Source organism: Takifugu flavidus, chromosome 19, assembly GCF_003711565.1.
Source record: "Takifugu flavidus isolate HTHZ2018 chromosome 19, ASM371156v2, whole genome shotgun sequence".
NCBI classification, from domain to species: domain Eukaryota; kingdom Metazoa; phylum Chordata; class Actinopteri; order Tetraodontiformes; family Tetraodontidae; genus Takifugu; species Takifugu flavidus.
Window position 1 is genome coordinate 10,084,006 of NC_079538.1, and position 26,702 is coordinate 10,110,707.

A 26,702-nucleotide genomic window follows, 5' to 3' on the forward strand; every position below is an offset into this window, starting at 1 on the left:
ACATACAATGGTCATTTTATACAATCCAAACAGCAGAGAGGAAGAGACTAAAATAATAAAGTCATAGTTTTAAAGGGCAATTTATATCTAATTGCAGCAAGCTTCCACATATTACCTATTATTATTGGGTGGGGGGGGGGGGGATCTATTCTATGTAATTATAAAAAATAAAATAAATGATTCAGCCCTCTGCAGATGATGAGCACTGAGGCATGAATCATTTTTCTATCTCCATCCGCTCCAGGCAAGGCGTATCCTCCAGAGTTCTACTATGATACCTACAACCCCGTGTGGCAGAACAAACCCAGAACCTACAGCTTCAAGCTCCAGTGGACCCAGATGAATCCCAACGCTGTGGACCGCATCGTAGCCTACAGATTAGGCTTCAGGCAGGTGAGACGACCTGGAGTCCAGAGCGCCTCGTACTTGTTCATTTTGATCCATTTTGTCATCCAAAGGAAAAAGAGTGGTGAATTTGAGCACTTTTGAACCTATTGTGGCTTTTTTTAGCCACTTTCATTGTGCAATATCTGTGTTTCCCGTTTGAAATGTTGGTTTTTCCTGTCTGTCCTATTCTCCTGCATTCTTCAAGGATGTTGGAGTAGAGCTGTGAGGGGAACGGGGGCAGCTGAAATCCTGTCAGAGGCTGTTGTTTCCATGAGTTCTTGGGGTTCTAATTGCCACTGTTTCCTCTTTTCATCTGAAGCTGAAAGCTGAAAAGAGCAAACAGAAACCCTGCAGAGAGAGCAAACATAGCTGCTCCTCTCCTGCTCCTCCGATGACAGGCTTTCACCACTGATAGAGGCCACGTGCGCTTTGTCTCTCACCAACCTCACGCTCCGTCCCTCTCTTTCTAATTGGCCTTTCCAGGTTTACAAATCACCGTGAGTTTAAATTAGCGCTGCATGCTAGCAGCGCAGGTTCTCCCAGGTGGGGAAAAGCACATGTGTACATTCAGGCCATCTCATCTGAGCTGCGAATTAGCAGCTATATGCACAAATGTTGCTTTGGCAATGAATAATAAAGCGCCATGTTTGTTTCACGCGGGACCCTCGAGGAAACGGAGCTGGAAAATGCATTTGTGCACCGGAGTGATTTGCTGTCAGCCATTTCAGCACGCTAATAAATGATGTGTAATAAAGGATGGATGGATGGATGGATGGATGGATGGATGGATGGATGGATGGATGGATGGATGGATGGATGGATGGATGGATGGATGGATAGATAGATAGATAGATAGATAGATAGATAGATAGATAGATAGATAGATAGATAGATAGATAGATAGATAGATAGATAGATAGAGATAGATAGATAGATAGATAGATCGATAGATAGATAGATAGATAGATAGATAGATAGATCCAATCATCCATCCATCCATCCATCCATCCATCCATCCATCCATCCATCCAAAACAGAAACCAGAGCCAGGTCCATCTATTTAGTCATTTGGGCGAATTAATCTCCAATTTCCTCCCTTAATTTCTCGAGAGCCTCACTTTTGTGAGTTATTCCCACCCTGAGAACCTCACAAGCAGCCCTGGTGATGGAGCAGGCAGCTGTTTTTGCCCTTTTCCTAGTAGCACGCAGGTGGAAACCATCTGGGTTCCCCGTAAAAGCGAGGGTATTGAAACAAGTGGGCAGAGTTGCCATCGTGGGAGAGATGCCATACATGAGTGCTTTTTTTATTTGGAAGGATTAAAAAAAAAAAAAACACAAGTTGCTGCTGCGTAGCGAACTGTAATCAATAAGCCACAACGTCTGTGGGGACCATGTGCAGGATGAGAAGTAATGGGATGAAAACTATGTAAACAGAGGTCGCCCTTGAGCGCAGATATGGTGATTTGCTGAACATTAATGGGAATCAAAGGCAAAAAACGCCTCCATTAAACAGTGGGAGCATCGTTCAGGATGAATAAAAAGTGAAATGTGTTTCTTAATCGATACCTGAGCTATGATTGGATTTGCACATTTAGCACAAATTGCTTTCTCGTTCAGTCTTCTTGCACTTGTTTGGAACTCGGGGCGGTCGCTGAATAGCGTTGGCTGGAGTTCGCCTGCAGCCTCAGAGCGCTCAGACACAATTACGGCCATTTTATGCAGAGCGCCTCCATTTTCAGGGGCTGCAAAGCCCCTGGACAGGCTGACACAATCACAGAGATGACGGAAGAACAGTGTGGAAACGAGGTCCAGCCTGTGGTCTGGAGCCAGCAGACGGCACCAGAAGCCGAGAGTCTTCCACCCCAGACCAGTAAAACATTGACAAGCGTTATTCATGTGGACGTTTACCATCGTGCCCGACTCATCTTTAAGGACAAAAAGACACTTCTGCCTACCGAATACAACAACTAGCTAAACACAAGGGCGAATAAATAGTAGGATTTCATGGTTTTAACCACAGTAACATCAATAATCAACTACATAACATATGGCAGCGTGCTGAGGACCTGTGGGGGGTGCAGACGCATGTCCGCCCTCAGCTCTCCACTAAAGATCTAGGGCTTTCAATCAATAGTCAATAGAATGCTTTCTAAATTGCCCCAGCCCAGAGTTGTAAATAAACCTGGACTTGAGTGACTAAACAATCATTAATATAAGTGGGCTGCTGTCCAGTAATCTGCTTTAGTGACGCATCGACACAAAAGAGATAAGAGCTCTTATTACTGAGGTGATACGCCGGTACAGCGCCGGTCCAGATAATTAATCGGAAATACCGAGTCGGGACGGCTGCTTTAAATCTTGCATGCCCTGCTAACATGTGGGGCGCCAAATGTTGACGCAGACTGATGGAGTAGCATTTGTTTCTTAATGCGTGCTGCGTCTTTTATGAGGTAGTTTGTCATGTCCATTAATGAATATCACTGCTCAAAGGAAAACAGTCTTTTCCCCGTCATGTGTGACCACGCTGATATTTTAAAAGCGTCTCCGCTTCTTTCCTGCTGCTCTCTGCCATCTTATCCGAGAGCGTGGCGCCCCAACAGAACTGGAGGGAACGTTTTGAGGGAACAGACAGGAGCGAGCGCTCCATCTGCTGCTGGGATCGGAAGACCCGGCGAGCTATTTACCTGCTCTGTAATTGTGATGAGAACTCGCACCCCGTAATTGTGGATCATCCAATTACGTAACTGCTTAATTGGTATTGTTCACGCAGGCAGGCAGGCGGGCGGGCAGACTGCGCCTCGCCGCCATCGCTCCCTGTCTCACGCACGCTCTGCTCCTCTGAATGGGAAGGACACGTAAAGTCTCTAATTGTAATGCAAAAGCTGTAACGCGTCTTTGTGCGGCTCTTCCCCTCAACTGATCCTCGAGGATAAAATGCGCCCGTCTTGTCTTTCTTTTGCCCTCAGCAAACACAAACTTTACACCGGCGCTTCTTTGAGTTTCCGACGGGCTGTAGTGTAGCGTTTAGCATTAGAGGCGATCTCTGCTTTTCCTTTGATCCCTGAGCTTATCCGCTTTGCCGCGAGGGCCAGATGTGTGTCCACAGTCCTGCAACGATAATCTTCCTGTGAAGTTCTGGTGGAAAACTATTGTCCGGGTCCTCACAACGTCTGCAAAACACACACAGCGATGCGAGCTTTCCATATTTGTCCCAGTCCCCCGTTAGCCATGAAGCTCATTTATATCTAGAGATAAAAAGATATACGTCCAAACACCGGACGACTTAAAACGCGTGACTCGACTGGAACGTGTGGAAAGTTATTGGCTAACAGGTGGGAGCATCTGTCAACGCTTTATCGCTCCTAATGAACGGCCGGAGGTCGAAAAGTTGTAGAGCCTTCAGAACTTTTAAGTTTGATGGATGATGCCCCGTCCGTCGTGCTCAATCTGTGTTAACGCAAGACGACTTTCACCACCTTTGGCGTCTCTTCCCGTCCAGATGGGGCTGCAGCGTTGGTGGGAGCAGGAGATCCCCGTGGACGGGCCCATCAACAAGGGAGAGCTCATGAGCCACAACCTGACCGAGCTCATCAAACCCGAGTCCTACGAGGTGCGCCTCACTCCCATCACGCGTTTCGGCGAGGGGGACTCCACCATCCGGATCGTCAGGTACAGCGGTGAGTGCTCTTTGTGAACTCTAAAGCTGTGAGTCCACCGACGCCCGCGGCGCCCAGGAGGACGCCAGCGAGCGCTTTAAACGTTTGTCTTCTGCCAGAAGCTGCGGGTGGAGGATTTACAGCCGCAGACGACCGTTTTATCCCGTTAGAACTCTAACAAGAGTTGGTAGCACATGTTCAAGAGGAAAAGCCTCATCCGATTTCCCGGGAAGGTGTTATTGAAGATGTCTGGGCCGCGTATTCAGAAAGCTTTAATAACTGACTGTAAATCAACCAGAAGAAACATCAGTTCTTTTTTTTATCGCATCAAAGACTTTAAAGCATTTCAATTATTTAAACATGCAAAATAGGCCATGGACCAAGAACAGACGGGCCTGTTTTCTCTAGAAGCAGGATTTATTTTTTATTTTTTGAGCACGTGAGTCCTTCACATCTGTCTCTAGGAGATGGGATTTGTCTCCACGCATGGTTTTTTAATTCTTTTCTTTCGGAATGAGAGATGCTCTTTCATTGCTTTACCTTTTATTTTAACAGTGTGTGGGCTCTTGTGGAAAATAACTTAAAATCTCTAAAAGGATGATGTAAAATAACGCTGGAGGATGAAACCCAGGAAACTGGGATTTGAGCGCGTGACCCTCTTGCTCTGAGGCTAACGACACACTTACAATGAAATAAGTGGACTTCATAAAATCGGCTCGGTTGTTCTTCCCGGAATGAAAAAGAAAATGATGAAAATCCACATTAAAGCATACTGTGTAATGAAATATTCAAATAATCACGCTGTATCTGAAAACAGCTGAGAAGGGATATAAACCAGTGCAGAAATGGCGATTAGCGGCCACGGCGTGCCCAGTAGGACCGGTCCTGCCGCCTGTTTTCTGCCTGTCCGTCACCGCTGAGGTATTCCGGCCTGGAAGTGCTGCAGCTTTCCGAGTAATTAACTTCTGCCGAAGCTCGTCATCGGTGGTTAAAGAGAAGAGAGTAGAAACTAGAGCGTGATTAACCGTCTCCGCCGTTAGTCTTGTGCGAGCACATACATTGTTGTGTGGAATTAACCCTGGACTCAACAGGGCTGAAGTGAGTCAATTTGAATCCAATCTAAGTGAAATTGAGAGATTCAGTTCTAATTTAGAAGGAGCGGTGAAAAGAGGGCGGCGGAGGACGCCCAGCAGAGAGGGCGAAGTAAAGATCCAGTACAAAGGAAGGAAAAAAGGGAGATAAAAGGCCCAGTGAAGGAAGGGGAAGGGGAAAAGCAGCCATAACCAATGAGCAAATCAGCTGCCCAATAAGAGACTCCACTAATTATCACTCCAGGGCTGCTCAGTCTTCCCAGCACAGCAGCATTGCTGAGCACAGTTCACTCACACTACGGGCTTTAGAAGACGCAGCGGCATGAAAAATGTAAGACTGTTCCTGGTCCTCACGAGTGAACGCTAGCATGGTTGTTGCTGGGCAGCGCACCGCGTCTCCTGGTCACATCGTTGCTACGGGAAGTTTGGGATGGTTGGGGTTCGGTTCAGAGATTCCTCCATCGCTTCCTGCCACCAGCGGCGTAGGAAGGGAAAATTAAAACATTAACGTTGGCATGCTAAAGGCAGCGATTGGCCAAGTTTAGGTATTAATATTCTAGTCAGAGGGATGAAAACCAACAATGGCCCCGCTGGCGCTGAGTGGTTTCACCGGCCCTCGTGTGCGATACCTTCGGGGAACTCAGACAGTCTGCAGGTGGTTAATGAGCTACGGCTAATGGCAGCTTAACTCCACTGCACATCAGCCGGAACAGCCACGGTCAAGGCGGCTGGATCCAGTTTTTACTGCGGAAGGTTCCGTCTTTTACACTTTCATCACCTCCTCTGGTTTTTCTGGCTGAATTTTTTTTTTTTTTTTGTGAGAAGCTTCAATAAGTGCTTGAAAAATCGTCGCGTGAGCCTTATGATGGTGCCCCAGTCGGCCGAGCGCTCGCTGCGACGCCCTGAGAGGCGACGGCTGCCGCTTTTCTGTGGGTCGGGGAGGAACCACAAAAGCAGTTATGACGTCCCCAGCTGTGGGATGAAGGATGAGTGTGTCAGCCGGCTCCAAAGATGCTCCTTTAAATTCCACTGCACTGACAAACTCAGCATCTGTTTGATGTTCCTCATAACTCCTCTGTCCCTTTGGTCTCCTCCAAGACCGAGGATTTAACGCTTAAATCTCCTCTCAACCCTCTCAGTGCTGCCATTTCTTAATTCGCCCATTTTATGCAGCTCATGGTGCTATAAACAGTAAGATGCCTGTCCTGGAGTCAAAACCCAATAAATCTGCCGCTAACTGCAGCTTCCTGCACCTGATATTTCTTCTGCCATCTGTGGAATTTCTGTGTCGTTTCAGGCTTCCTGATAAGAAACAGCATAAATTGTCGCTCGTTATGAAATGCTTTGCACAACGGTGTGCGTGTTTAGTTATAAATGAACAGCTACTCAACACCAGTTACAACCAGTTAAGTCTAAATTACCTTTCTGCCTGGTGTTGCAAGGTCTTGTGTTTTCCCAGAAATGTTTAAAATAGCCCTTCTGGGAGAAGCTCTCTGCTGTGAGCACGCAAGCTAACAGCATGACACAGTGAAGCTAGATTGCTGCTATACAACCGCAGCCGTTTGTCAACTGTACGCATGATCTGGCTTGTTTTTTAGTGTTTAGTGCAAATGAATGTGCATCCTACCAAACACTGTCCCCCGTTATTTGTTGTTATCTATTCGCCATCACAATCGCCACCTGCAGTGCGTCCGTTACATGGCTGATCAGAGCAACACTGATCTGGTCTCACTCACTGGACAATATGTGCCTAACAATGAGTCAACGACGGTCGCTTCCCCCTTTTATTTTTCTTCACTGAAAATTAACACGGGAACACACAGAACATTGAAAACACGGCCATTTCCATGCCGGGCCACTAGTTGGCAGCGCACTCACGCGTTCTCAGTTTTGATGGCCGATTTGACCAGTGACGGGCAACCTCCCGCCAATGCGCTAAAACATTTCCTGAAGTTGCCTTTGCTAACGCCGGGGGCACGATTGCGCCACCAAATGCTGACGACAGCTCGCTAGCGTGTTCCGTGACTTTGCCACCGTGCCCTTGACCCGAGGGGCACCGCGGCACGATGCTGCTGTCTCATTTTTTGTCAGGACGATTAAGGGAAACTTCTGATCCCATTTGGCCGAGCTGTTGTTGTTCCAGCCGATGTTGTGAAGTCATGGCTGGCCATACGCAGAACCGCCCCAACCCCCTCCATAAGAAAAAGAAAAACGCGTAGCTGGGATTGACCGCGAGGCGCTTGGCTGCGGCCGCAGCTTCGCCTGCTGCTCTGTAACGTAGCTGCGAGTCAGTGGGCGGGGACGGCAGCCAAGATGGAGTCAGTGTTTGTGTATAGGGGTGCCTCTCCGGGCCGCTGTCCTTCGGCGGTCAGCGAGCTCACTTTGTGTTTCCATCAAGCCGGGGCTGCTGGGATGTGGGGCACTCGTGCATCAGGCTTTGGCCTCTCGGGCAGGAAAATTGAAACACAGAGTCAAGCGAGCTCCGAAAGAGGGGCTAAAGACGCGTCGCAGGAGAACGGCTGCATAAAAATGTGAATATTACGGAGAAAAGAAGGAAGTCTTTGGATCGTCGGGCCACTCTTGTTAGGGAATAACAGTTGGGCAGTTATTTAAATCAAATCCGTTCAGATTGAGGTGTGGAAGCTTGAAATGTCCTGTTTTGGGTGAGCAGCCTGTGCTGCTCTGCTCTCTGCCGCTCCGCCTCTGTGGGGATGAAATGTGCGCTCCCAGTAGTCTCAAAAGAGACGCAGGAGGAATGATGGGAAGTCTGGCGGAGGGAACGAGTCCTCTCCGGACTGATGTTGGGATGCAGGTATTCCTGTTACGTAAAAGATTATTAAAGCTTGCACTCACCGAGGGAGCGCCGCCCCCGTTCGCCCCCTCTTGTAATCAGGCTTCAGCTGCAGCGTTGCAGCTCACTGAATCTTTTATATGATTTAATCAGAAATGCGCCGGTTTGTTTTCTCTCTCTTCCCGAGCGTCTCAGACTTTATCTCTATTTTGTGCACACTGCAGTGGACACGCGGCGCATTCCAACGAGAGACGGGGGAAACTGAAAAGAAAATCGCCACCTACGCCAGCGCTTATTAGAAAGAGCAATTCCACGAGCCCCGCGGTGCTTCCCCACTCCTCAGCACATGTTTTCCTTTGTAGGAATGATTTGCTATTACTCACTTTAATTGGCTGGATTAAAATCAATTCCCTCCATGAACAGAAAGGTTTCATAAATCACGCCGCAACGCGCTTTTGTGCTAAAGCCGATGTATCTCATCTATTCCGCCGGTCAGCAATCGATCACAGGAACGCCCATGAATCTTCTCGACAGGTTAAATGGTATTTACTCTGCAAAAAGTGAAGTGCCGATTAACTGGCTTGTTGCACGCGCCGGGATGCCCTTGACCTTTTCCCGCATTTCCTCCGACGCTCGCTTCTCAAACGGTCAACGAACCACGGCGGTCGGAATTCCAAAGCCGTCTTGGACACGTTTCCCGTGGGCTCCAAACATGGGCGCCGGCGGACCGCCACGTGGGATGATTCGTTGTTTTTGTGATTTATCGCAGCCTTAATGGAAATATGAAAGCAGCTCAACGTTTTCCATGGAAGTCACCTTGAGGTGGGACATCAGCGGTGACGAGGGGCCGCTTCGCTTGAACATTATTAACGCGGTCGAGCGGGAGTCCAGCTGGACTCCCGATCCCCTGGCCTTTTCCTTTGCTGAGAGACAGGGACGCGCTGACGTCACGTGTCGTAAATCCCCGATATCGTCTTTTATGGCTCCGCATGATCATCGCATTTCCAAAAGTTACACACATTGTTAAAGCAAGACGGCACAAACAAGTACGGAGCGTGGGCGCTCTAACGCACTTCCAGGGTGTTAATATCATCGGACCACATCTCCGGCCTTCCCGAGGGCTCCATTTGCTTTTACGGCGGCGCAGCGCCGAGCAAAGTATGCAGGTTTTATACGTGCGGCCTTTTATCGGCGCCGTGCCGAAGAGATGAGCCGGATGAAAGGGTAATGGGAGGGGTCACGCGTGCATGCCCGTCAGCCAGCCAAGCTCTTTGTTCTTCTCTTTGGAATGCGATAGTTTGGGCCCCTTCCCAGGTGTCCTCCGTGCACGTTTCCTGTGTTTTGAGCCTCACCTGCAGGCAGCTCTGTGCTAACGACTCTCCCCGGCCTTCTTCTCTTTCACAGCGCCCATCAACCCTCACCTGAGTAAGTAATCTTCACCTTGCTTCGCATGTTCCACCACACTTCCATCTCACACACTCCGCCGCCAGAACCGTGGCGCAGCCGCACGCCCCCGGGGAGCTCTGGCTCTCCACACGGTGGCGCAGCGTTCCAAGCCGCGTTCCTACGTGGAGCCAAATGAAGTCTGATGATTAAGATGTTCCTGCTGGAGTCCGGAGCCAGGCGCCGCCGGGGTTGCGCGACATGTCGATGGCGGGGAGCAGGCGCCACCCGCCATGCAGCCAGCATGTTTGGACGTACCTGAGCACCGTAGAAGCATCAGCATCCAATGTTTACTCCCATTTCCAACGCACTTCGTTGTAGAACCGTTCAATTTATGCACGCCCTGAGATCCGGCGCTTCATCATTGTTGGCTCTGCTGCGCCGCTCTGCTGTGCATTGTGCTGTCTTTATTTCGGTGTATATGTGTATATATTTTGGGGGGGTAAGCGTTCATGCCAACATTGGCAGCACAATAACAAACATCCAAATCATTAACATCATTATTCAAATCCCTGAAGGGGCCCACCTCACCTGCATGCCTCCCACCTCCTCCGCCTTCCCCCAAATCCTCCTATCTCAGCGGGCGCAGGAGGCAAAATCGTTTAGTTTAGCTCGCGGTGGATGGAGGGCGCCGGCGTCTGGCGCCGGGAGCGAGACCTCCATTTAAATCTGCATGCCTGCGAGGAGAGAAGTCAAGAGTGCCTCTGACCCGCTCCTCCTCCGCCACCTTCCCTCTCTGGTCTCCTCCTTTCACTCCAGCATCCCTCGTCCTCCCCGTCCACCCCCTCGGGCCCGGTCTGCCTTACCACCATTACCTGAGTAAAAGCTGCAGATTCGGCTCCTCTCAAGGTCGCCACGCCAAACTGCTCCTAGCCACATTTTAATAAATCGATGAATATTTATCAGCACACGCTCCTGCTAGTGGATTCTTAATGCTTTGTTTTCCACTATCCTTTTGAGGACATTTCTCAACAGCCCTCAAGTCCTGTTTTTTTTAATTATTGTTTCCTCACTTGGATCAAACGACGGTTCCGACATTGTTGAACCTGCCAGCGCTGCTTCGTTAAACCCGGTCCATGGGTTATCACCCCACGCACGTGAATTCTGATTAATCATCAGCACGTGCACTGTTGGCCTAACGCGTGACCCGTCGTAACCTCGACGAGACTTTCAATTGCTTCTCTGCGGGGGCCACCTGAATATCTGCTCCAGAGAAGATGAAGAATGATGGAGGTCGAGGGAGGCGGTGGCCATTTTAAAACCTGATTACCCAGAGAGCCACTAGTGAGCCACTGTGAAAACACCCAAGGTCAAGAGCTGTGGTTTAACTTTAAATCACCCAAGAAAGTCACTTTTACGCGCTCGCCCCACAACACGGAGGAGAAATCGCGCGTCTGATCACCATCGCAGTGACCCCTCCTGGGTTTCTTGTCAACATCGACCCTCCGACAGCTCATAAATATTTATGGTCTTTTTATCTGCTTTCCTTAGTAAAACACTGTAACCTTATTGAACGGAGTCTACCGTCGGCTTTCACAGCAGCTTTTAAAAACAGTTCTTACACACACACACACACACACACACACACACACACACACACACACACACTTTGCCATTAGCTGTTCTCTGGGTGCGCTGTTCCTTCTGCTGAGACTTCTGTCTGAACTCAGCCCAACTCGATGTTGTTCTCAGGGAAACTACCAAGTAGTCGTTAACATCTGCAGTCACGCAAAGGTCGCACCTTAATTAAGAAATCTACACACACGTGCATACCCACCCACACACACACACACACGCGCACGCAACAGCGAACGGGGAGTTTGAGGGCGTGCTCTGCTCTGTCGCTCGCCAGGAGAGTTCCACTGCAGCTTCGAGGACGAGCCCATCTGCATGTTCACCCAGGACAAAAACGATGATTTTGACTGGACGCGGCACAGCGCCGCCACCCGGGACACCAAGTACACACCCAACACCGGGCCCAGCGTGGACCGCACCGGTTCCAAGCAGGGTAAGGAAGCGGCGAGCTTGATTTTTAACCTAAATAATTAGCGTGAGCTTGTTTTATCATTTACAATGTAGCGACAAGATGCAACTGATGAGAATGCTTTTGCTTTGAAGTTTCCATTGAAAGTTGAAAGGGACATAACTCCAGTCATTTGTAACATGAAAGATTTCGTTCAAAAATAACAGCACAACACATCAAAAACAGACACACGATCCCATCCATCTGCTTCCTGGATTGGAAGGAAAGCCTCGGTTGAATGCACATATTTAAATAGACATGGCTCTGATCTTTTCATGCCATCTATACATCCCCTCAGTGCATATAAGGCAAACACTGCAGTTATCTCTCATCACTAAATTATGCAAACATAATATTTAAAGTTAGGTGTGTTTGAAATTAAACAGGTGCTCTCCTCATGGCACCATGATGTAGGATAGAACTTAAGAGCTGAGAGACTCCTGCATATTCTTTATCACTTGTTATCTGGATCATCTTTTATCTTTAGTCTTTTATAGTCATTGTTTCCAGGAAGAGATAATTAAAGAATTAATAAAATTGGATTCCAGAGGAACTCGTCAGGGGAATCTATTGAAATACAGTGCACCGTGAGTGCCCATTAGGCCGCCGCGGCACCAGCGGCGGCAGCTGAAGCAGTAAATAATGCATCGGCTCTAATCACCTAATGGTTTCAAAACGACCAGCATTTTATCACTGGCCCCATTACTCTTTGCTTATAATTATCTGATCCAGGGTTCAGCTGGCAGATATTCCATTTGATTTTTGACTGGAGGGACGTCCTCTGCAGCCTCCGTGTCCCTGCCTGTGATTGGATCCAGATTACGCGGCTTCCACACAATCGTGGCGGCGCCATCCCTAACCGAGTGGACAGTGCTGTTATCATCTCGGTTAGAGCTATTAGCTGAAGGAGAAGTGTGCTTTGTGCAAATCCCTGCCACTTATCTCTGTCATTGAAGGTTTCGTTCTCATCACGCAGACACTGAATGGACGAACAGAGAGCTGGTTTTTACCAGGGTTCTTGTGTCCGTCCCCACTCAAATGTGTAAAAGCTCCTGATGCAGTACGAAAACAGACGCGTCTCCTTTAAAGCATATGATGTTGACCTATTTACATTTCAGCATCAGATTGTATCCATACATATTCAGATATAAATATCATTTTAGCGTGTAACCGCCACCTGGTGGCCAACCACGGTAGTGTCGCAACTGTTGCATCTTCTATATCTTTCAAGGTTTCTACATGTACATCGAGACATCAAGGCCGCGAAAGGAAGGGGACCAGGCTCGGCTTGTGAGTCCATTTTTCAATGTGGCGCCCAAAAACCCGTACAGCATCTCCAACCCGCCTGCCTACTGCTTCGGCTTCTTCTACCACATGTATGGCAAACACATAGGTGAGTTCCATCAGACGTCCGTCTTTAGCATCGTAAGACATAATTTCATCTTCAGTGTTGGTTCTTTGGTCTTCGACTTACACTTGAAGAGAATTCACTCTTCTTTATACATAATATTAAAACTTTTTAGCACCGCGGCACACCTGTGGGACGCCGCTCCGCCTTTGAAACACAAAATCAAGACATCGCATTCTCAAAATCCAGGCCTGCCATCGCTGAGAGACAGACATCACAACAAATAAGAAAAAGAACACCAGCACTTTTCCCCTGCAAGCGACAGAAACTCTGTCATTCTTCAGATTAGATCCCCACGGAGGGTTTGGTGGGGAGTTTGCTGCCTTTCTGATAAAAAGAAAGAAAAAACAGTCATCAAATGTTCCCAGGAAGAAAATAACTCTTGTTTTATTTTACAAACTGCTTGGAAGACTGACGCACCAATCCCAGATTTAAGCCCTTACAGTTGTGTCTAACTGTGGGTAAGAGCCTTGCGTGGCTGGCTGATGATAGCAGAGCCGCTGAAGGAGCACTCTGTGACTTGTGCCTGGCTCTTAGAATTCTTTCACCAGGGACTCAATCAACCAACCTTAAGCACTTCTCTGAGTGACTTGTTTGTGGTCTTGGCACTGCCCAGAAAGATTGGATCTCCGGCACAAAAGCCGCAGGCTTAAACGTTTTTGAGGGACTCTGGTTGCGACGTCTGTGTCTGTGCTCCACCCTGAATCGGTGGGAGCCGCGCAGGTTTCAGAGGCAGGTGAGGCGTTGGCTGGTGACGCGTTCACCGCAGTTTCTTGGATCGACTGTGGATCGGGCGAGGTCAACATGTGTCTGCGTCTTCTCATTTCATCGTGCTGTAGCGTCACTTCCTCACCTGAGCATCGTGGGTTCTGCGCCTGTATGGTGCCGTCAAAGCGTCCCTAATAGGTGTCGACAGGACCACGGGCTTCCGTCTCATCTTCTTAAGCGCATCGTCCCTTTCGGGGTCACGGGGAGGGTACACAATAGGCGACGGTAGGCTCCACCCCTGCATGAGTCTTTGTGGGATTGGCAGCTTGCTCAAGGGTGCCTCGGCAGTGCTCTGAAGGGGTTCTGGCACCTCCTCTACTACCAGGACACCTTCCATGTCTTGGGGGTCGAACCAAGAATCCCCCGCTCCTCAGCCGAGTCCCCATCAGACTGGACCACCAGCCGGACCGCGTGTTCCAAGTGGGCTGAATGCAAAAACAAAGCTGGATGTTGGATGATTCCTTTTGCTGCATATTTCATGAGTTTTGGGGACTTTTGAGCCGTCCACACAATGCACGGTTATCTATAGATCAAATAACATTATTGGTAATTTTTAATTATTAATAATATTATTGCATTCTGCCAGGCGGAGAACTTTGGAGGCTGTTTGAATATTATGACCTTCATGTGGGACTTCTATGCTCTTAAACTAAATGAGAAAAAAAAAAATTTAAAAAAAGAGGGGGGGGGGCAGAATTAGACAGTTGACCAACAAAATATTTACTTACCTCAAGAGGAAAGTGAATCTACCAGTAAAAGAACAGCCCAGCTGAAGTTGGAGAACAAGATGAGCTATAGTAAATAAAGCAAATGAGGACACAGAGGGGCTGGGGTGCACGCTCGTGCTCATTAAACTTGACATTCAATAAACTGAAATCACTACAGGCTGGCAAATGTGCTCTCCTCTCCTTTGATTAGATGTTTACAGCCAGTGTTTGGCAGCGTTTACCTCCGTATCCTAGTGAGACCCAGAGTATCGGTGCCATCTCCACCCTCCACCTGCTCCGAGCTGCTGCTGCTGCTGCTGCTGCTGCTGCTGCTGCTGCTGCTGCTGTAGCTGCTCTGCTGCTGCTGCTGCTGTAGCTGCTCCTGCTGCTGCTGCTGCTGCTGTGCTGCTGCTGCTGTAGCTGCTGCTGTAGCTGCTGCTGCTGCTGCTGCTGTGCTGCTGCTGTAGCTGTGCTGCTGCTGCTGCTGCTGCTGTGCTGCTGTAGCTGCTCCTGCTGCTGCTGCTGCTGCTGCTGCTGCTGCTGCTGCTGCTGCGCTGCTGCTGTAGCTGCTCCTGCTGCTGCTGCTGCTGCTGCTGCTGTAGCTGCTGCTGTAGCTGCTGCTGCTGCTGCTGCTGCTGCTGCTGCGTAGCTGCTGCTGCTGCTGCTGTGTAGCTGCTGCTGCTGTGTAGCTGCTGCTGCTGCTGCTGCTGCTGTAGCTGCTGCTGCTGCTGCGTAGCTGCTGCTGCTGTAGCCGCTGCTGCTGTAGCTGCTGCTGCTGTAGCTGCTGCTGCTGCTGCTGCTGTAGCTGCTGCTGCTGCTGCTGCTGTAGCTGCTGCTGCTGTAGCTGCTGCTGCTGTAGCTGCTGCTGCTGCTGCTGTAGCTGCTGCTGCTGCTGTAGCTGCTGCTGTAGCTGCTGCTGCTGTAGCCGCTGCTGCTGCTGCTGCTGCTGCTGTTGCTGCTGTAGCTGCTGCTGTAGCTGCTGCTGGTGTAGCTGCTGCTGTAGCTGCTGCTGCTGTAGCTGCTGCTGCTGCTGCTGCTGTAGCTGCTGCTGCTGCTGCTGCTGCTGCTGCTGTAGCTGCTGCTGCTGCTGCTGCTGCTGCTGTTGCTGTAGCTGCTGCTGCTGTAGCTGCTGCTGTAGCTGCCGCTGCTGCTGTAGCTGCTGCTGCTGTAGCTGCTGCTGCTGTAGCTGCTGCTGCTGTAGCTGCTGCTGTAGCTGCTGCTGCTGCTGTAGCTGCTGCTGCTGTAGCTGCTGCTGTAGCTGCTGCTGCTGCTGTAGCTGCTGCTGCTGTAGCTGCTGCTGTAGCTGCTGCTGCTGCTGTAGCTGCTGCTGCTGCTGTAGCTGCTGCTGCTGCTGCTGCTGTAGCTGCTGCTGTAGCTGCTGCTGCTGCTAGCTGCTGCTGTAGCTGCTGCTGCTGTGCTGCTGCTGCTGTAGCTGCTGCTGTAGTTGCTGCTGCTGCTGCTGGACCTGCTTTTTCAACCCATTCTGCATCTTTTATAGTGTAACACAAATCCTAATATTTCTCCCCATTATTGTGGCACCGGTTTAAACGGCAAACTATAAAATTAAATGGAACTAATCAATGATCATTTAAAATACATCAGCACAAGAATATAATATCTTTTTTTCAGTCCCAGGAGGAGGAGAAGCCTATTTCTACTGTAGCTTACAGCGAGTGGGAGCCTGAGCTGCTTTAGCTCTGCTTTGAATGAGCAAACCTGTTGGAATTTGGAATTCTGCTCTGCTCTCTTTTATATCTCTTCAGCTCAACACTGTATTGAAAACGCCTCCTTGAGGGTCGGAAACACAGCCGGCGTACTTCGCGGCGGGAAAAGGCCAAGCAGAAGTGTCCGGGTGGGGTGGAGTGGGCGGGGCAAAGATCTGGAGAGGTGGAGGAGAGCTAGCTGGAGAAAATATAAGGTTGGAGGTGTCGGAGGGCGGCTCAGCGGGGAGATGAGAGCTCCTGCGGCTCCCTGCCGGGGTTGAGTAGGCCGTGACATTTCCAATTTGCTCAAATTGATCGTCAGCCAGACCCTCTCTTCCCCGCCCTCCCCATCTGTGGTGCAGCCCATGCCCAGACTGTGGCGTGTTATGATGAATGGGCTAAATGTCAAGGACTTGAAACCCTGCTCAGATCCACTGCAGCCGTGCTCCGTTTAGTATTCCGTCTTTCTGACCGTGAGAGCGGATTGGCCCCCGAACTTGGGAACGTTGCTTTGCTGTGTTTTCCAGCCCTGGCAAACGGAAGGCTGTGGATGGAAGTCTAAATGAGCCACAGTGGCACGTCCTGTAGCTTTCCCCTGATCATATTTGTGTTGTTTACAGTGTGAGTCACAGCGGCGCGCTGCGGCACGGCTCCATCTTCTGTGTCACGCAGGTGATTGTGGCGCGGCGGCGCTGAAGGCTGCTCTATAAGGAGTTCCACCTGCCCACCAATGGCACGCGTTCAAAGAAACTCCCCCGTAGTTTGCTCGTGGGGGGGATTCCTGAGACAAGGTCACGCCTAATTACAGAGACGCACATCAAAGTTTGTCTTTGGAGGCCACGTTGCATCTGTTTATGGGATTTAGATAGCCGAGCTAAGCCCGACCTTCCGGGGAGCAATCAAGTCATCCTTTAAATCAGCAGAAACCAAAAGGAGCCCCCACCCGTCTAAGCCTCCCGACAGAACTGATTTTCCAGGAGCCGTTTCTCACGTCCCACCACTCTCATATCCTCCTCAGATCTTTTTTTTTTTAAAGATGTCTGCCACAGGTATCTCGAAAGGAAATGATACGCATCGCTCGGATGTGAGCGTGCTGACATAACCGCCCGCATCGCCGTTCAAAGAGGACGTGAGCCGCCCGGCTAAGCAAGCGCTCCGCTGAAGGCGTCGTGCTAAAGGGCTTAACGGTAGATGAGACCGCGGGTCAGGCTCAGCTCTGTCGGACACAGCCGCCACTGATGAGTAAATACAGTCGGGGCGTGTGTGTGTGTGTGTGTGTGTGAGAGAGAGAGACTCACCTGTCTTCAGGGACGTGGGCCTGCTGGGCTGCGCTGCCACTGCTAGCCTGATCCGGGTCCTCACACGGTTCCCTCTGTGTTCTTGCATGTGTGTTTGAGAGGGGAAAAGCGGTTACACTCAGTGTCATCATCTGTTTCATATCAAAGCCCGGGGCCAGACAAGAGGTCCCACTGAGGCCAGCCTTCATTTCAGACCTAGATGGTCCATTGCAGCTCAATAAGAGAACGTATTTCTGCGCTATTGCGCTTATGTTAAATCGGTGGAGACGGGGCAGGGTGCCGATCCGGGTGCAGAGTCGCCTGCATCTGGATTCAGAGGAGGGCCAATTGTTAATAACTGTCATCACGCATCGCACATCAGAGATGATTGCTTCGGGGATGGGGGGGGTGAGCGACAGACTAACTCGTGGCCTCTTCCAGAACTTCGGCTTAATAAATGCACCGACTCACATGACCCCGGTTCAACCTCTGCTGTCGCTCAGCTCCGCGCAGGAAAACATCACTCCGGAATCCAGCAGCCAGAGACGGCTTTAAATGTTCCAGCCGGGATTCAGTGCCGGCTCGTGGATTCACTGCCTAAAAGGAAAAATAATAAAATGACTGTTTATATGCACATTTACATGCTGTTCTGGTTCACTGTGAATTCTGACAATAAAGATAATAATAGTCATTCATGAAGCTGTAGAAATTCCTACATTTCCCCCATGTGAGTCACATTCGAATGCCTCATTATTCTCTCCTTGCTGCTGAATTGTGTCTCACCTTTGATTGCACTTTAGTCTTTTTTATTATTATTGTTGTTATTGTTGCTATTAGACTTGATCATGTCTGTAGTCATTCTATCAAAACACCGTTTAACATCGAAGGGTGTGGGATAATGGCGGGGAGCGGGGAGCCTGCAGCGCGTGGGCGTCAGGTGAAACAGAAGCAAACACAAGCTGTATTTGTCGAAGCTCTTTCTGAGGGTGATTGCTGCTGCTCTTTGGTGCAGTTTTGACGGCCCCGCATGACAAACATCGCTTTGACAACCGATTCAAAGTCATATGTTTAATTGCAGCAGGACTACCGCGTAACGCTGCGTGTAATGAGCACATTTGCGGTGGAAGAAACAGCCGTTGTTGCCTCCAGCTTTTTTTTTGTCAACCACAGTTGGAGAAGACATTAAATATTCATCATAATCATTTTCACTTGCGTGCCAACCTCTCTCTCTCTCTCTCTCTCTCTCTCTCTCTACCCTCTGCAGGAACGCTAAATGCCTTCCTCAAACAGAAGGGCCAAACAAGTTCTGAGGGCCCAGTTTGGTCTCTGAATGGTAACCAAGGTGACCACTGGAAGCAGGCTAAAGTTAGCATCCATCCAACATCATCGTTCCAGGTGAGAAGAGAAGTAAAATAGTCCCATCTGCATCAGTTTTCCTGTTGTCTGTTTCCTCTGACTGTCTTTGCACAGTGGAAATGGTTTCTTTGGTGGTGGGTGGGGTTTATTAACACAGTCCCCGACACACACACACACACACACACATACATACACACACCCAGGCTGCGATATTAAACACAAGTGTGGGGCCCATAGACGGTGTTTGCTGCTGGAAAAGTGCTCCCATTCACACTTTGCCATCAGGAAGTGTAATTTGTGTGAGCAGCAAATGTCGACAGGCAGCGTCCTCCATCATTTTTACTGCGGCGGTCGTGGGGAGTAATTATAGCTGCAGCTTTTCTGTGAAGCTCTTTCATCACCATGTTTCCTCAGATTTTACAGCTCTAAAATATGAAACGGCCTTGGTTTTAAGGCGGCCAACTGTTTTTTGCTCCTAGGTGGTACTGGAAGGAATCAGAGGACCGGGCATCGAGGGCGACATCGCAATCGATGATGTCACCCTAGAGGAAGGGGAGTGTCGAGACCCACCGACCAGTGAGTAGCGCCTCATCCTCCTTCACCACCTCTCTCACCCGAGCAGCAGCGTTCCCCCGTCAGCCTCGCAGGTCGAGGGGCGTCTAATCTGAAACATTTGCCAGCGCTGAACCACTGCCGCACGTTGGAAATGCTGTTTCCTTGGCAACTGAGTCGTAATCACATGAGTGATAGCCACGCCGGCTGAATGGAGCACTGTAATTGCGTTGCAGGAAAAAACAGACGGCAAAAACAGTGAACAGGATGAGGAAAATTGGCCGACAAGGTGACTCTGGGAGCTAGAAAGAAAAACAAGTCATCTCAAACTCAGACATCCATTTATTCCAACAACAGTACATCAGCGCGAAACAACATTTTAGCTTAAATGGAGCCATTATGACCACAAAACTTCTTTTGATTTTTACATTATTTACCGTGCGAAGACAGTGATTTAAAAATGAGACTCCAATGAACGATACAATAAGACCAATAATTAGGATATAAACACAAAAGTCATTTCATTTCGGAGACAGATTTGTTTGCTTGCAACCAGACAAGCAGGAGATGAGGAAGACTTATGATTTGGCAATTTTCTCCCGAGTGATTGATTTTTCCAGGAAGCCTCCTTTGGCTACAACACAACCAAAAAGAAAAGAACTGTTCAGCATTTATGACCTTTAGGACAACGGATTACTGCAGCCCACCACCAGAGGGCGACCACGATGCTTTAACCACACCTCTGCAGCACCTTTGTGTCCAGAAATGTTCAACTTTGTGTGGCTATTGAGCTCACAGCTCCACTTGATTTGTGTTTCCCCTTCCCTGTCCCACAGATCTCAGCTCCAAGGTTCTGTTTAGATCCTCCCATATATGGCTGCTATGTGTCACCTTGGTGATGACCCTCCTGGAAGGTCAAAGGTGACCCCTCTCTCTGTCACCTCAGAGGCGAATGCAGACCCACCGTCTGTGAACTGTATCCTCGGCATCCAATCACCAAAGATTCATGCATCCTGAAGGCATCAGGGGACCCCTGAGGGACCGCGGAGGGACTGGACGTCACTAAAGAAAAGAAAAAAAAAAGTGACTCAGACGTCACAGAAAAAGTAATAAAGAAGATGTGCTACTGTTTTTTTGTTTGTTTGTTTTTTTCTACGAGACCTCTTTGCAGAAAACCCCCTTCGATGCAGGACTCGGGAGACCTACGCGAGCACAGCCGGGGGCGGGCACGGAGCGCCCGGGCGGACGTGGAGGGAGGACAGTTTGTAAAGCACAAGAACAATTTTCTGAACTTAAGAAGCGAGAGCGGAAACACTGCTGACTTTCCAGAGAGGAAGAAGGTTTTCCTCCCGTGTATCTTTCTCTTCTCGCCCCAGACGTCGCTCGCGACGCTCGTTTTTTTCCCGTCTGGCCCGTCCTCGCGTGGCGCCCCGGCATTTGTCCACCTGCTCGGCGCTGTGCTGTAGGAAAATGAGGACGTTCCCTCATCCCGGCCTCTGAGGCCGCCGGCGCATCTACTCTAACACTGTGCTGACGAGCCTGAGCGGCCCGCCGACGGCCCGGTGGCGGAGCAGACGAGGCTCCAGGTCAGGAGAACATGAGAGGGAGCGGAGAGGAGGCGTGAGGGATGGACGGTCTGGGGAGGGAGGCGGGGCCATGTCCAGTCCTCCAGTGGAACAGAAGCCACTTTACTTTCTGCCATGAAACAAAAGTGCCTTCAGATAACAAACCGAATCGCGAGCCTGGGTGTTAATCAACATCGGACACACTCTTTTCATGTTTCCTCTGATGGGCTATTTTCTACATGTTTCTCTCGCCCCACAAGTGCTGATGGGAAGGCGTGTCCAGAGGGAGGAAGGGCGCTTCGCCCGGCTTTAACCTTTGACGGAGCGGTTGTCTGGCGTGCGTAGAAGAGTGTGCGCGTGTGCGTGTGCATGCACCCGAGCCCGAGCCCGCGCCTGCGTGCGGCTCTGAATGAAGGCGGCGGAGGTTTGTCCCACCTGGACCCGACAAAACGAGGCTCTGAACCAGTTTTTTTTCCTTTTTGGTTTGTTTGTTTTGGGAATGACAGTTTAAGATCACGCTGGAGGACAAAGACACTTCTCCGAATGAATTCTTCTCCCTTCCTTCCCATAATTCTCCTTTCCTGCGAGCACGCGTTGCTTTTTTCTTTTTTAAACAAAAGAAAAGAACCAGTGCTGACTAAAACTTTGTACAGGGAGGAGTGTAGGAACACCGGGATGACGCCGTCCCGTCCTCCGTCGTTTCTACGGAACAATACGAGAATAAAAGAAAAAAAAACCATAATGATCATAACAATAGTCATATTTTATTACTCTAGTGAGAATGTTTCTCTGCTTTTACACAAACTGTGAAAAATAGACTGTGGAAGATCTACCTGAGACCATAACCTTAACCAGCGGGGTTTTTAAAAAATGTATTGTAAAAAAGAGAAAATAAGAAAACTATAAATTCTGTTCATTGTCGGTTATGAGAAACTGTTTTGAGGACTTGTGTCTTGTTTCTTTTTTCCTTTCCGTTGAAGATGACTTAACTTACTTTCTCTTCTCTTCGTCTCCCTTTCGCATTGCTTAAGTATCCGAGCTGACGGAGGCCTATGACCCAAACCAATTTGGGACCTGTATAACTTGTAAATGTTAAAAAGGCTCTATCCAGAGGTTTATGATAAATGTTTTATGTTGGAGCCCAGAAAGCACAACATACGAGTTAAGGTCTGAACATATACGATCCATTTTTTCTATATCTCTGCACACACACGTACCCTGCTCCCACCGGCTTTTTCCGCGCTCTGAACCGAGTCCCCGGATATTTACATTTATCGTTTTTTAAGTTTTCATTTAAAATGCAGCCGGAAGGACGCAGAAGGAGGAGTGGGCATGTGGTGTGGGTGCAGGGTGCTTGAAGGGTTCGTGGTTGTACAGCATATGTAGCCTGTGTGGGTCTGAGCGGGTCCCATATACTGTATGTGTGAGGCTGTGTACTATATGTGTGATACAGATGAATATATGCCAAGCAAAACAGAGCGGAATGACGAGCATTTCAGGGCATCTTTAATAATACCACCATCTGTGACGTCATGCTGTCCGGGTCCTGTTCTTTCTTTTTTATTCTTGTTTTCAGGAGGCCCAGATCACAATGAATGTAACCAGAGTCCTGGGGTTATTTTCTTACAGTCGTATTACTCTCGCTGTTTTACAGAGGAATATTCAGTGGCCTGTGAGTGTGCTTTCAGCTTTCATTCAGACCTTTTGACACTGATCCCAGAAGTATCCCTCAGCGGGCTGCTTTATCCTCACGGCGGGTCAGGGAAAGTGCCAAAGTGCCCGGTGTTACTCTGGATTATTATACAAATTCCTAAAGGTATTTTGACCGTTCTTGCTTTGCCGCGCTCCTCTGTCCCGTGGCGACGGCTGAGGCTGCTAGCAGCTGACCTCTGTGTCGGCGAACACTGGAAAATCTGGCTAAGAGCTCCAAGGCTCGCGCGTAACCTGAAAAATGGGAATACCTAGTCTTTTGTCTGAAGGTATTAAAGTCAAGACCACTTAAGCTCAGCATTTAGTACAGGCAAAATCCAAGTATTAGTATTAAAATATTTCAAAAGAAGAAAAAAAAAACAGGAGAAAGGCAGTCTCCAGGCAACACAAAAAAGTAGTAGAAGACAAATAACCCCACGAAATTGCAGTAGGTCATTTTTACTGTTCAGTTTTCGCACATATTAAACAAACAAGGTATGACATGTTCGTTATTTCTTCCAAGGTCTATTGTTAGCTTCAGGCAGAGCCAGGCTAGCGGTTTCCTCCATTTTCCACCCTTGATGCTAATTTAAGCTAACTGACTGGAGGCTGTGGGATCCCATTTACTGTATAAACATGAGAGTCTATCAATGTTCTCATCTAATTCTCACAAAGAGGTAAACAAAGCAAAGCTTACTTTTCCAAAATGAAGAAAACAATTGCTTTAAAGTAACAGGAACCCCCGCGCATTACCTTTAAGTCACTACTCTGTGAAATTGATTTTGTGTATGTTGGAATTGAATCAGCATTTGCCTTTCAGCAACCATGGCAGACCTGTTCTTTTTTTTTTTTTTATCCTCCCTCTGTGGCGGGCATTATTAAATTCTGGGTACATTCATCAGAAAAGTTTCTGCCTGTGTGAAAGGAATATTGTGTAATTTTCCCTGAGCTGCAGCTGAAATTGGACAGAAAAATATGAACCGTTGTTTGTTTCCATGGTAGTTACAGCTCTTTGCTGTATTCTTTCTTTATTTCTGTGCTACACACACATTTCATGCTGGCCTCTCCCTTTTGTGTGTACAAGGGACACGAGCATGTGACGAGCGTGTGCTCTCATCTCGACTCTATTATTGATAAAAGGCCTCTAAGCTACTTGAAAGTACAGTGGATTAACACGTACACGGGAAGTGTGTGACTCTCTTCCTTACCAGGTTTTTCGCTGGCTTTATTTTTCATTAAATAATGGATCTCGGCCTTGGTGGACATTATTATAACAAGTGTGAGGAATTTGAAGCTTGCTTTGTTTTCATATTACAGTTACATAGCGCCCCCGATGTCACTGTGGGAGGGCTCGTTTCTATCCCATGATGCATTATCACACATTATGACACCTGTAATGCAGCAACGGGACTCAATACTATTTATAAAAATGAGTTTTTTGACTATTTTTGCATTGTGGACCATGCACGTCCAGAAGCATTCACTGTTACGGTTTGGCAAAGGCTCTAAAACTCCAGTTTGTGAGATTTGGTGGCTTCTAGTGGAGAGAATTGTTACTGCAAGAACACGTTACAGAAGAGCAATCAACACATTAATGTTATTATTTACTATTATTATTATTATTTAACTGAACACACTGGACCTTCAAATCTACACAGCGCACACATTCGCAGCAGGAATATTCTTAAGGACAGCAGCTGGACTCCACTTGAATATTTATGAATGCTTATAAATATGTTTACATTAACTGTGCTGTGCATAATTAGTCATTTCCCTCTTACTAGCTTATTATTTTCATAAACAATTGTAAACGAGCAGATTTCCTCGCATGTATGGATTCATTATAATGCATTAGAGGTTCGAGCATGTGTGATGATGCAAAAGACCTAAAGAAATGACCTCCTTTTGCAGACAGAGCTCCATTGTTTGGATTTTAATTCACTTATTGTCCGTCGGGTTTGAAATGCAGCCCAGCGCTGCCGTCCACTAATCAATAGCAGTTTCTAGAGTGGATCAAAGCAGAGCACATGAGCCACTCTTGCATCAGCGGAGTCCAGTCACATGACCCCCCCCCACACACACACACACACACACACTCACTCACTCACTCACACACTTACCAGCTGTGTAGCTGTCAGGTGACCAGCAAACATCCAATCATATCCAGGAAAGGCGCATTAAAGCCAGATTATGACAGGAACTTTCACAGTTGCATCACCTGGAGCAGCGTCTTTGAGTCCAGCGGAGGGTGATTGACTCCCGCGGCCTTTGTTGCACCTCAGATCGCCCTGGACCTTTCCGCCATCTCGCCGTACCATCACGGGCTATAGGTCATCAATATAGCTGCTGCTGTGTTGCAACGCATGATTTCCTCCTGTATCTGAGGCCTGAAATCCACACCAGAACCACACAGAGGCCAGAAATAGCAACATTAGTATGTTGTGTTTGGACCAGTGTTTGGCATCTTCCAGGGTCCAGTCGGCGTTGTCATGGTGAACGTGCTACATGCTGGTTGCAGCTTCTCCCAGAAGTTGCCTCAATCCTCGGTGGAAACCAGACCACAAAAATCAATCTTTGTCAAAAAGCCAGCGCTGTCGGGGGATTGGGGGGGGCGCGTCCACGGTGTTTTCTGCTTCCGCACTAATGAAAAGGAATGATTCAACTTGCCTGATTGGTGGCAAAAGCGTTGCCTGGAAAGGAATGAAAAAAAACACCAGATAAAATAGTAAAGATGCGTAGACAGGAGGACGTAGCCCACGCTCCCATTAATACCACTTAAGCAAAAGTACTGGAGGTGCTCGTGTAATTCGCTGCCACGTGCGGCCTGTCAAAGCAATTTCCCAGGTTGTTTGGCAGATTTGATTAAACCTATCCATGAGAGTAGGACCATTACCAGATGCTATATGAGAAAATCCAATCAACATTGCCTTAATTTCCGGGACGTGGATACCTTGCGGTATTACGGGACAAAGTAGCAACGATATTGCTTTTAAGCACCGCACCGCTCTTTTATGCAGTTCCCAACAATAATGGCATTTCTGGAAGGTGCTTTTAAAGTAATCCGGCTGTATGATGGTGTTTACCAACATACTTAAAGCTGTCCTTTATTATTTCTGCCATCTATTCCAATCCGCAGACCTCCGAGGGTCTCAAAAATAGACCAGGAGCAACCGTTTTCTCTGGGTGGAAAGACTTTTCTGTTCAATCTAAGAAGGGCTTTGTCACACGGTGCCATTCAACTCGCTGTTTTACCTCCCGGAGTTGCAACTTTTGCTGGCACGAGATATTAGCAGCTACCATAATGCACCTTATTTCTTTGAATGAAGCAGGCAGAGGGGATTTAACGAGGGATTGCTGGGGACATCACAATGGCTAGGTAGCACGCCGCGGCTTCCTGGCAGGAGGCTGACTGCAGCCCTACTAAATAACTGAGGGGTAAACGCATCCCAGAGATCTCATCTCCGTCTGTCAGGAAGGAAGCGGCGTATCGTTATTTGACGGCACGGCGGCAGGCTGTGACAACTTTACCACCGGGAAAACTGCCACCACTTAGAACCCCCGAGTCTCTGCTCCCCCTTCCTCTTCCATCTCTCTCTCCTTCACTCGTTCTGACTGAATGCGCAGGGAGTGTGTGTGTTCGTTTCATTTATTTCAACTTCAGTTCATCGGGATGACGAGTAGGACACCGGTGAACAATGGCCAACCCCCCTCAACCATCTGAAAAGACCCCTGGGGATAATAAGATTTGATTCTGTAATATCATGGTTGTTGAGAAAAGCCATCTTGTTTTTTTCTAAGTGATGTTATTTATCTTGTTCCGTGCTGACACCCTGTAATGATGACCTGTCACTCTTCTCTGTTGCGTGCTCTATATTTATATACAACTGGGCTTCTTTTTTCACTGTGTTTCTTTGGCTTTATCACCCATTCTTTTGTGCCATACCTGCAACTAATGGAAAAAAATAAAGAGAAGGAATATTTTATGTGCCGTGTCATGCGTTCTCCACGCCCGACTTTATTATTGTCTCTCTGGCCTACTTGTACGTGATGCTTTTGTCCCCACAGGGCTACAAAGAGTCGTCCCCGCGGTGACGGCCCGCCTCCACTAACAAGAGAGGCTTTTTATGATCTGGAAATTGTTTCTTTACAAGGTAACCCTAACTTTGGGCTCCTTTTAAAGAGCTTTTCGGTTAAGAGCTGAAAACAGGTGAGTGATTTTGGGAAATCTCAGCGGAAGATAAGAGCAACAATGGTGCGAGGGCAAGCAGAAATCTATGACAAAAAAA

General features: G+C 48.5%; 1 protein-coding gene across 4 annotated transcripts in view; it reads left to right on the forward strand.

Moving 5' to 3' along the window:
• LOC130515851 (MAM domain-containing glycosylphosphatidylinositol anchor protein 2-like) overlaps positions 1-26,399 on the forward strand; it is a 106,064-nt gene extending 79,665 nt beyond the window's left edge. For all 4 annotated transcript variants that reach the window (XM_057016388.1, XM_057016390.1, XM_057016387.1 and 1 more), the window contains exons 11-18: positions 245-393; positions 3,887-4,064; positions 9,330-9,350; positions 11,221-11,376; positions 12,623-12,784; positions 18,519-18,649; positions 19,090-19,186; positions 19,999-26,399. In XM_057016388.1, the coding sequence (XP_056872368.1) occupies positions 245-393; positions 3,887-4,064; positions 9,330-9,350; positions 11,221-11,376; positions 12,623-12,784; positions 18,519-18,649; positions 19,090-19,186; positions 19,999-20,087 (983 nt within the window). In that variant the 3' untranslated portion in view covers positions 20,088-26,399. The remainder of the gene's footprint in view (positions 1-244; positions 394-3,886; positions 4,065-9,329; positions 9,351-11,220; positions 11,377-12,622; positions 12,785-18,518; positions 18,650-19,089; positions 19,187-19,998) is intronic.
• The last annotated feature ends 303 nt before the right edge of the window (positions 26,400-26,702 follow it).